Source organism: Octopus bimaculoides, chromosome 4, assembly GCF_046866305.1.
Source record: "Octopus bimaculoides isolate indiv1 chromosome 4, ASM4686630v1, whole genome shotgun sequence".
Classification (NCBI taxonomy): Eukaryota; Metazoa; Mollusca; class Cephalopoda; order Octopoda; family Octopodidae; genus Octopus; species Octopus bimaculoides.
The window spans coordinates 146841810-146854309 of record NC_142931.1 but is presented as its reverse complement, the minus strand read 5'-3'; the positions used below and the strand labels follow the sequence as shown (position 1 = coordinate 146854309).

The window sequence follows — 12500 nt, the reverse complement described above, 5'->3', positions numbered from 1 at the left end:
GCCATGAATTGAGTTTGAACTCAGAACCCTGTGATCATGAAGTAAACTACGCAATCATGCAGTCATGCGCTTACACCTGTGTAATAAATACCTTCTCTGGTCTTCTTTCTTTTCTAGTAAACCCTTGACTAAACTTGAGGATTAAACACCAGCAGTTGACAGCTCAGATATGTTCTGATTACCCCCACATCAACCACAGCTGACCAATCAGAAGTTATTGGTCAGTGCAGGGTAGCTTAGTCCTGTCCTGAGCCATAGCACTCACATGAGCAGAGCTTCACCTGGTTCTCATTTTATATAAATGACTGAAATTACAATGTTCCCTCCTGGATAGGAACCCAGTCCACCATGGGGTTAACTTCCCAGTTATTGCTGAAACTCATTTTACAGTTGAGTAGATTGAAGCAACACGAAACAAAGTATTTTGTTGAAGAACACAATGCATTGCCCAATGCAGAAACCGAAACCCTAATTTTTTGACTGTGAGTGCAACCCCTAGGCTACATACCTTCACAGTATATCGTTTATGTGTGTAGTTATGATATGTTGTATTTACTTACCTCCAAACGGTGGCCCAAGGAAACATCCAATTCCATTGGCTAGCATTACATATCCTGCAACAGTAGTCCAATCAGCTCTGACTTTCTCAATACTTGACGATTTATGGGAAACCAATTCTACAGCAATCACATACATAATCCCTAGGATTCCACCCAGCGTCAGCCCAAATATGATTGCTAGGAATATAAAAGTTTTGTACCGATTTACATAAACAAATAATATTGCTGATAACCCATTAACCAGATGGAATATAGCATAAATGATGACTTTGTCACAACATGAAACATTCCCAAGAATGCCACCAAATAAACTGCCAAATACATTACCTATACCAACGGCAGACATTATGGAACTAATTGTCTCTTTGTTATATCCAATTTCATCTTGAAGAAACTCAAGACCTTGGAAATACAAGATAATCGTACCGGCATTCCATAGTAATATATTGAGAAAATATACAGAAAATTTTATGTTTCCGAATAGTCGCAGACTTTTTGGTTGTTCATTTGTGGTGTGTGTGTCTGGGATGATGATTGTCTGCAGTTCTTTGTTCAATTCTGAAAAGTCCTTTTTCACGATTTCCATGGGTTCTGGTGTAAATTTCTCCTCATAATTCGAAAGAGGACGGATCAAAAATGCCGGCATGCACATGTTGAGGAATATACCAGCGAGGATGAAGAGTGAGCCCTTCCATGTGAAAACATTGATGATGTATGTGTAAAGAAATGGAAACACCAGTTCTCCAAGACCGATGCCGATTGAGATCATGCCTGTGGCCAAACTGCAGTACTGCTTGAAGTAGAGACCGACAAGGATTGTGGACGGCAGGTAAGACATACAGAGACCAAAACCTGGAAAATAGAGGACGAGAGGTTTTTAGTGACCGGTGGGGGGGGGGGGGAGAAGGGGGGGGTCGTGGAGGTGGAGAAGGTTGAAATATTTAGAGAAGAAGGAGAAAAGAAAGGGGACAAAAAAAAAAAAGGTAAAATGCAAGGAGGAAAAGGCAGAGAATGAAGATGAGAGGAAAAAGGGGACAGAGAAGTGAAGAATAGAAGAGAGAAAGAAAAGAAAAATGAAAAGAGGAAGAGAAATTAGTGGAAGAAATACTGCAGCGGAAGAAGGAAATATTGAAGGTGAGAAAGAAAGGGAGTTAGCATTTGGAAGGACATCTGGATTAAGAAGACTGCCCCAACAAGTCTCACTCAACTCATGCCAGCATGGAAAACAGGCACATAAAAATTATTCTTATGATTATGATGATGGTGGTGGTGGTGGTGGTGGTGGGGAATGGTGATGATGATGATTGTGGTGGTTGTAGAGATGAGGATGGTGAGGTGTATTTGTATGCAGGTGTGTATGCATACTTGATTATTTTCTTACAAAAGAATGGCAACAGCATACAAGGAGTGCATATATAAATGTATGCATATGCATGTGTATACAGAGATGTACATGCATACATATATATGTGAATATTGGCACATGTGTATAGCTGTGTATGAAGATGCATATATAGAGACCTGTGCATAAAAGTGTTTCTAGATGTATGTCTATAAACCAATATACGGATGTGTAAAGAGATTGTATAGATGTGTGTACATAAATCTGTCTAGATGTGTGTATATCTGCATGAAAACAGATTGACTGCTTGTTTCTCTGGGATTGGTCAAGGGGTGGAGGTATAGATAGCCCTAATGAGACCCCAAAAAGGGACGAGAATTGATTAAGTGTTTCATCATATTTTCAAACTGCTGAGAAGAATAAGTAAATTTAACATGTTTGTATGTCTATTGCATAGGTTTACACATACACACACACACACACACACACACACACACACACACACACACACACACACACTCATTTATATCCATAAAAATGATGATATTACAGATTTACATCCACGCACACCTGTATGTGTATATGTGTAATATATATGTCTGTATACATATTTATGTATGTATATATAACTGTGTGTGTATGTATATATATATATATACATATATGTGTGTGTGTGTATGCGTGTGTTTGTATTTACATGTGTATATATTTACAAGTGCATATGTAGATGTATATCTATATATATATTTATATATACGCACATATATATAAATTTCTATAGAGTTGTATGTGTAAATATGCTATATATATATATATATATATATATACATATATATGTACATATGTATGTATGTATGTGTGAAGCTATGGTGACTATAAAGCTTTGCTTTCTTCTTTTTATTGGTGCAGCTGTCAACTAGTGCAGGATAACTTATTTGAATTGCAACAACAACTACAACTACAACATTAACAACAACTAAATTCCTCCTCCCCCTCCTTTGCCTACTACTACTACTACTACTACTACTACTACTACTACCACCACTGACACTCCTACTACTGCTACTGTTGCGAACAGTAATGAGCATGCTGATGATTGTGATGCTGAAGATGATGGTGGTGGTGGTGGTGGTGTTGGTGGTGGTGGTTGGGTGATGATGACTGTGATGATGATGATGAGGCATTATTAATATAATGCTTCACATTACTATCATCACCACTACCATCATCACTGCCCCCACCCACCCGTCTGCCTCAAGTACCACCACCACCACTACCACTACCATCACCACCACCACCATTACCACTATCAGGTCCACCACTACCACTACCATCACAATACCATCACCACCACCACCACCACCAATAATGCTGCCACCTTTCTTCTTCTATATTACACTATCAAAGACTTTCTCCTCTTGTTTGACATTGAAAATGTTTATCAGAATGATTAGCAGTTCTTTTATGGTGATTCTGAGATGGAGATAAAGGATGTTGACAGCTTTATAGAATCTCCACAACCTATGGAATGTGATGAACAGAATCTATTGAAAGGCGAGTTGACGCCACTAAAGAATATTTCAGAAACAAACTTATAGATTTCCAAGATGCTATGTTTTCAAAATCTCCAAGAATTAGCCAGAATAATGGACAAGTTAAGTTGAAGAATTACATGTGAGTAATTCCTTGGTTTATTGAAGAATAATGAAGTACAGGATTCAATACATGGATGTAGAGTATTCTTAAATAAAAAGGTTCCAAATTTCAGTAATCAGGTGGATTATAAGAAACATGAAACTTAGAGTAACAGGAAGTATCAATCTTTCAATTATAATACATTACGTGTGTGTGTGCGTGTGTGTGTGTGCGTGTGTGTGTGTGTGTGTGTGTGTGTGTGCGTGTGTGTGTGTGTGTGTAATCTGAATAAGAAGACAAAGAGATACTTGAACACATCTGTCCGTTACAATTGTTTCTGTACCAACTCTGCTTTCAACACCAGGTCACACAAAAGTTCCAAGTGAAAATTTATGTAACATTTGCAATTTTAAACATTGGAGTGGCACCTCCGCAGACCTGCATCAATGGTGAGTTCTTACATTGTGCTGGAATCCGACAGTGTTGATAGCTTAAATCTCAGGTTGAGGGCTGCAGTGGAAACACCCTATACTTCTACTCTCCCAGGACCTTATACATCCATCCATCCATATATATGTGTGTGTGTGTGTGTGTGTGTGTGTGTGTGTGTGTTTGTATATGTATGTATGTATGTATGTGTGTATGTATGTATGTATATATATATAAATACACACACACACACACACACACACATGCATATATGTATTCACACACACAAACATACATGCACATACACATATATACAATATGGGCACACACATATACAGATATAATGGCAACTTAGCTGTTTGACAAAGAATAGGGATTGATAAAATTAGTGCAAAATGATAAATTTGCATGAAGATACAACCGAGCATGTACTGTTTTTACGATTACAATGGTTATCGTGAAACAATTATGAATTATTATGAACATATTTCTGTTTTTTTTTGTTTTTCTGCTTTTGTTAAAATGGATGGTGAAATGATTCATATCAAAGTCACCATTACAAAACGAATCTTTAAAACATTAAAACAACAGGATGTTAAATCACCACGAGACATCCGACAGGAAGTGATAACAAAAAAACAGTTATATATATTCTTTTGTTAAAACTCCGACTGATATTGAGTACAGATGTTTGCACTGAGACAAGGAAACAACTGCGGTGGTTTTGCTTTTGTGCTTTTTTTGTTATTGTTTCAATGACAGCCATGTTTAAAGTGTTAATTTTTATAAGATGTCTTCAGTTTGGCAGATATTTCTTTGTTTATCATATTTGTTTCCTGTCTGCTGAAGAATCGATAAGTGCCTCACAATAGCGATGGCAAAACAACAATAGCAACAGTGAATAAACAATAGTGTTGACCACTGTTCTCTGAAGAGCTGCAGTCATTCATACTTAATTAAGTACCAGTTCATTTGATGTCCTCCTACCTATATAAGCAAAATATAGTTTGTAATGTATTATTCATAATTGGGGTTTACAAGTAAATTCAGGACATTGTGCTGGTTATAACACCACCAACAACAACAGCAGTGAAAGGAAGCAAAAGGGATAAAAATAAGACAAAAACCAAACATAACATAAAAATAAATAGTAAAATAATGGCCTCACCTGTCAAGAATCCAAATGTTATGTAGAGCAATATTAATTTTTCACAAAATATTGCTCCAATCATACTGGCAGTGGAAAGAATGGCTCCAAGTATTGTCACAAGACCGGAATCAAATTTGGTAACCAAATAGCTAACAATAGGACCTGCCAATGTTAATTCAGAACTATTTTAGGATAAAAATGAAATCAGATAAAAGAATAAAACAAGAATTTCCTTTTTTTTTTTTGATTGATTTTGTTTATTTCATGCTTTATCTATTTATTTTTTTGTCTTTTTTATGTTTTTTTTTTCTACCAGTAAATATTCCGCTTTGATGGTGGGGTGGGGGGGATATTGGAGTTTTCTCTTTTTTCTCTTATTTTTTATTTGTTTCACTCATTTGACTGCAGCCATGAATTGAAGAATTTTAGTCAGATGAATTGAAACACCCCAGACTTAATTTTTTTTAAGCCTGGTTCTCATTCTATCAATCTTTTTTTTTCCCAAACTGCTATATAATGTGGACATAAACAAACCAACACTGGTTATTAAGCAGTAGTATGGGAAAAACACAGACACACAGTTACACACACGCACACACACACACACACATATACGATGAGTTTCTTTCAGTTTCTCTTGACCAATTCCACTTGCCAGACTTTTATCATTCTGAGGCTACAGTAGAAGATACTTTCCAAAGGTGTTACACAGTGGAACTGAACCCAGGATCACGTGGTTGATAAGCAAACTTCTTACCACACAGCCATGCCTGCAACTGAAGATTAATTATCTTTGTTTTCAAAGCTATGATCCATTTATTCATTCAGTGTCTCTTTCTCCATGCTAGCATGGTTTACATGGAGTGGGTATTTGAGACAGAACTTTCACAGCCAGATGCTCTTGCTGTTCCTAACCTTTACCTGTTTTCCAAAAAAGAGATTTTTTTCTTTATATTCCTGAGGAATTTGAAAGTGTAAAGCTTGCAGACTCATCTGGTGCCAGGAAATGTCAACATCTGTCACAAGTTGCAGCCCAGTCACAAAACAGTAACATCACCACCTATATCTCTATCTTAGTGATGATGGTAGATATTCACACACACACACACACGCCACATATGGGGAAATCAACAAAATAATTACAGTGTACTTGCCATGAGCAGTGGAAAAGTTGAAAGGACAGAAACTTCCTCCTTTCAACTTTTCCCTGAAGGACTGTGTCTGAAATGTCACGTTTTCCACTCTCCACTGCAAGTTCACTCAATTCCTTTTACCAGTTTTACTAAATAACATATGTCTTGCCAATGGAGACCAATACCAGCATCTTTGGAATCCATTTGATCATACACACACACACACACACACACACACTGGGTTTCTTTCAGCTTCCATCTGTCAAATTTGAACTCAGAACATAAAGACAGATAAAATGCCATTGGCACCAAAATGCTTCTGCTAGCTCGCCATCTTACCAAATTCCTTCATATGCCATGGCTCAGCAAGCTTCTCAAGTACCTGCAACTTTAAAGCAATAATCACTTGGTACAAACTCTAAACTAACTGGAAAGTACCCTAGAGTATCACTGGTATTCATATTGTATCACAGAGAAAGATTTGCACTCGGAGATTTGAGGAAGATCTGAACACTCACCAAATATACAGTGCTCTCAATGATTACTGTGGTGAACTGTGCCTCCACAGGATACCTATTTGTAGTTGAATGTACTAAGTACAATATTGAACTATATCTTCAGATAGTATCTACTAGCAACTAGATGTACCAAGCACAATAGTGAAGTGCACATCATCATCATGATTTAGCGTCTGTTTTTCATGCTGGCATGGGTTGGACAGCTTGACAGGAGCTGGCAAGGCCAGGGGCCACACCAAGTGTTCTACAGTCTATTTAAGCTTGGTTTCTACAGCTGGATGCCCTTCCTAATGCCAACCACTTTACACAGTGTACTGGGTGCTTTTCACATGGCACCATTGCCAGTGCTTCTTATATGGCACCATCACTGATGCATTTTAGGTGGTATCTGGATTTTACGTGGCACCTAGATGCAGGTAGCTGAATTGATTATATATTTTCTTGATTCACAAGAAGGAACAAAGAAAGAAGGACAGAAAGAATGAAAAACTGAAAGAAAGAAAGAAAGAAAGAAAGAAGGAAGGAAAGAAAGAAAAAAGAAGGAAGGGAGGAAAGAAAAAGAAGGAAAGAAAGAAAGAAGGAAAGAAAAAGAAGGAAGGAAGGAAGGAAGGAAAGACAGAAAGAAGGAAAGAAAGAAGTGAAGAAAGAAAGAAAGAAAGAAAGAAAGAAAGAAAGAAAGAAAGAAGGAAGGAAGGAAGGAAAGAAAGAAAAAAGAAGGAAGGGAGGAAAGAAAAAGAAGGAAAGAAAGAAAGAAGGAAAGAAAAAGAAGGAAGGAAGGAAGGAAGGAAGGAAGGAAAGACAGAAAGAAGGAAAGAAAGAAGTGAAGAAAGAAAGAAGGAAAGAAAGAAAGACAGAAAGAAGGAAAGAAGGAAGGAAGGAAGGAAGGAAGGAAAGAGAGGAATAGTTGTGTAGATGTCACTTACCGGCACCCATGAGACTTCCAATGCAAATAGAACTGACAAGAGACACTTCAGCTGAGGTTCCTTGGAAATATTTTCTAAATTCCAAATGGTAAATCCCAAGAGAAAATCCTCCACCAACAGCAATCATTTGGTTGAAGAATGCTGCCATCACCAACAGCCATCCCCATTTGTTTTCCTCATTGCCATAGAAGGGTTTCGCTCCAAACATACTGGTTCCGTTGATGGGGTACACCTGAAACTAAACACAGACATTCCTTTTACTTTCTTCTTCAATGTAATTATTAGCATCATCATTGTCATCGTCATCGTTATCATTATAATTATTATTATTACTGGGGTGGCTGTGTGGTAAGAGTTTGCTTCCCAACCACATGACCTTGAGTTCAGTCCCACTGTGTGGCATGTTGAGCAAATGTCTTCTACTCTAGGCCAGGGAAACTGAAGGAAGTGTGTTGTATATATGTGTATATATAATAATAATAATAATAATAATAATAATAATAATAATAATAATAATAATAATAAAAAATATATATAACATACAGAAAATTGCACTACTGGGTACTGCACACATTCTACACAAAACACTTTCAATACAGTAAACATAAGAGCACCACAGCAAACCACAGCACATACCCAAGGCGCACAGAGCTGCGCTCGGTAGTGAAGTGAAAGCACGTTATAAAAATAAAACTACTGAATAATAATAATAATAATAATAATAATAATAATAATAATTATAATAATAATAATAAGGATTCTTGTTAGAATGACATTCATTTATAACAATCATGTAATTGACCATCTGTCAATGTCCAATTTCTATGTTGGCATGGGTTGATGGTTTGACAGGATTCTGATCGGTGTGAGGACAGCATTGTGGTCAAATATCTGCTTTGGTTTCTGGGGCTGGATGTCCTTTCTGATAATCTACTACTCTACAACATGTGGTGGGTGCCTTGTTTTTGTCACACCAGCGCTAGTGAGGTTACCATGCAGCAGCCTGCAAGACTAAGATTCCCTTTGCTTGAATGGGGCCACAGTAGGGAGGGAGGGAGGTAGGGGACTTTATTCTGTGGGATGAAGGATTAAATTATGAAAGGAGGGGACAGAACAGATCAAGTTTCATGGTGTAGGGAAATTACATGGTTACTCATATTGTAGCAGAGTGGGTCAGAGTAATAGGGGTGGAAATAGAACAAGAGATATAACACTGAGGTATACTTATAAGTGGGTGCTGAAAAGTTCCTGGCTTTAAGGGTATCATGAAAGGCTTGGTTGGAGGCCAAACCTTCCAAGTTCTTTCACAGGGCTTAGAAAAACTGAAGGATCACTGCAATAAGTGTGTGGATCTAAGAGCGGAATATGTTGAATAAAATCATAATTAACCGATCCCCCTGTATTTTCTTTTACCCAAAGCCAGGAACTTTTCAGCACCCTTCTAAAATATATATATATATATATATATATATATATATATATGTGAGGGAGGGTCAAAAATTATACGCACTCTTGTTTTGTCAATATATTTACACAAAAGCAGGGGACAAACAAGTACGTCATTTTTCTATATACCCTCCTTCTTTTTTGATGCACTTGATCCAGTGGTCCAACATGGTTGCGTATTCCTTCCCAGAAGAAGGTTTTATATATATATATATATATATATATATATATATATATATATATATATATATATATATATATATATATATATATATATATATACATATATATATGCATATATTTATATATATATATTTATATATATATATTTAGAAGGTTGTTTGTTATGGCTGGTCAGAGAGTGACCATTAGCTTAGCACTTATAAAGTGCTTAGCTGTGTAGGCAACTCATCAAACTCAAATACACACACGCACATACACATATCGACACAAACATATACATACAATATATGTGTGTGCATTTATGTGTATATATATATATATATATATATATATATATACTGTGTGTGTATCTATATATGTACATATATATATTCTACATTATATAAATAGACATTGCTATAGTATGATTTCAGAAATACATTCAAACACTAATGTAAGTATGTACATGTGTGTGTGTGTGTGTGTGTGTAATTGTTTCAGAATGTATATGTGTGTATGCATGTGCAAGTGTGTGTTTTGTGAGAGCATGTATGTTTTAGCTAATCTATTTATATAAATACACCAACCAGATCATTTTTCAAACTATATCAAAAGCAGGAAGTGTTTCCTTTTCAAACAAATCACAGCGATTTCTGATCAATATGACATTGTTGTGCGTATATATATATATATATCTGTGTGTGTGTGTGTAGGTGTATGTATGAAGGTATATGTTTCTGATGTGTCTGTATGTAGCCATGTATGATGTAAACGTGTGTCTGTAGGTTTGTATAGTGATGTTGGTGGCTATATTTAGGTGGGTGTATATAAGCACCAACTGATACGCTACCCCAGTTAGCATCTAATATAGTCATGCACCAAACTTGCAATTTAATTATGACGTAGACCAAAACCAGGATATGAATAGTAATTAGTTCCAATGTAAATGGTGGAGGATATCTTCAGAATCATGTGGGTGTGTGTATATGTATATATGTATGTATGTACATACGTGTGTGTGTGTGTGTGTGTATAGATATATATATATATGCACATGTATATATATGTATATATATACACATGTATGTATATGTATATATAAACATATGTATACACATTCAAACATGATGCTGCCAAAATCTTGGGATATTCCAGTATCTTACGCATGTATATTATATACGTCCTGTCCATAATCGTATGTGCATGTGTGCACATGGCTTTGCATCTATGAATATGTTCAGGTATGAATATGTATAGGTATGTATGTGTGTGTGTGTGTGTGTATGTGCCAACATATTTATATATATATATATATATATATATCATCATCATCATTGTCATCGTTAACATCATCATCATCATCGGCATTAGCATCTTCATCATCATCGCCATCATCGGCATCATTTAACATCCGTTTTCCCTGCTGGTGCATAGGTTAGATAGCTTAACTGGAACTGATAGGCTGCAGTTTCATTTGGTTTGGTTTTTGTGGCTAGATGCCCTTCCCAACATCAACCACTCCAAGAGTGTAGTGGGTACCTTTTACATGTCACCAGCATTGGTGCCTTTTAAATGCCACCAGCACTGACCACGGCTTGACATATCTTCTCAAGTACAACAAATCACCAAAAATCGCTGTGTTTTACTTCCCTTAAATTGTAAAGACTAACACTCCCTTCTCCTCCTAAACTTTTCCTCCCACCCTCGTAGAAGCCATTTGGCCAAAGTGCCACACGGTCAGACTAAATCTGGAATCATGTAATTGGGAAGCAAGCTTTGCAAGCTTCTTACCACACAGCCACACCTGAGCCTATACGCATACATACATACATACATACATACATACATACATACGTACACAGTTACACACACATACATACACACAGTCACACACACATACATACACACAGTCACACACACATACATACACACAGTCACACACACAGTCAAACACATACATACATACATACACAGGGTCTCATACACACACACACACACACACACACACACACATACTGTATATTTTCCAAAATATATCAACAACAGGAAATGTTTCCTTTTCAAACAAATCATATTGATTTTTAATCAATGGATCATTGTTGCGAATATAATTTGTGTGTGTGTGTGTGTGTGTGTGTGCGTGTCTGTGTGTGTGTGCATGTGTGCACATATTTTATATATGCTTGGTTAAGTATGTGTTTATGTGTTTCTATATGTGTGTGTGTGTGTGCACATAGCTTTGCATCTATGAATATGTTCAATGTGAGTGTTTGTATGTATTATCACTTTTCAGTGTGTGTGTGTGTGTGTGTGTGTGTACATGTGTATGCATGTTTTGTCTTTTATCTTTTGTTTCAGTCATTGGACTGCGGCCATGAGGGGTTTTAGTTGAATAAACCAACCCTATGAACTCCTTAAATCTGGTACTTATTGCCAAACTAAGTTACAAAGACATAAACAAACCAACACTGGTTGTCAAGCGGTGGGATGGGAGAGGTAACAATCACACACACACACACACACACACACACACACACACACACACACAAACACACATGTATACAGGATGCCCCAAAATTCCTCTTTTGAATTTTGCCAAAGCAAAACATTGTTATATCTCAGGTCTGAGCATTGCAATGCAATTGTAAAGGAAACACAATTATGACCCGACCACATTTATTCGATATAACCAGCTCTTCCAGTTCTATATTTAAGAGATGAGGAATTATGTACATTATTTACATTATTTACATTTGACGGATATTTGTCCTCGCCTTGTTTGTTGTTAACACAACGTTTCAGTTGATATACCCTCCAGCCTTCATCAAGTGACTTGGGGAAATTTCGAACCTGGGTTCTCATTCTTCAGGTATTTTGCAATGTTGTTGTTGTTGTTGTTGTTGTTGTTGTTGTTGTTGTTATTTTTGTTGTTGTTGTTGTTTTTGTTGCTGTTGTTGTTGTTATTATTATTATTATTATCATTATTATTATTATTCAGGTCACTGCCTAGAATCGAAATCGGAATCTCGGGGTTAGTAGCCCGCACTCTTAACCACTACACTGTATGCCCGTGGCATATAATAATAATAATAATAATAATAATAATAATAATAATGATAATAATATCGAAAAGTACTTTAGGAATGAGAACCCAGGTTTGAAATTTCCCCAAGATACCTGATGAAAGCTGGAGGGTATATCA

At 36.5% G+C, this 12500-nt stretch overlaps 2 protein-coding genes across 3 annotated transcripts in view; one reads left to right on the top strand and one right to left on the bottom strand.

Annotated features, from left to right (window-relative positions):
- Window positions 1-12500, top strand: part of LOC106878761 (uncharacterized) — a 145346-nt gene that overhangs the window by 29539 nt on the left and 103307 nt on the right. The window lies entirely within an intron of this gene.
- Window positions 1-12500, bottom strand: part of LOC106878762 (monocarboxylate transporter 13) — a 44991-nt gene that overhangs the window by 2041 nt on the left and 30450 nt on the right. Inside the window, exons 3-5 of the mRNA XM_014928086.3 lie at window positions 7691-7928; window positions 5135-5278; window positions 561-1412 (exon numbers count right to left, since the gene is read on the bottom strand). Coding sequence (XP_014783572.1) covers window positions 561-1412; window positions 5135-5278; window positions 7691-7898 — 1204 coding nt within the window. The 5' untranslated portion in view covers window positions 7899-7928. The remainder of the gene's footprint in view (window positions 1-560; window positions 1413-5134; window positions 5279-7690; window positions 7929-12500) is intronic.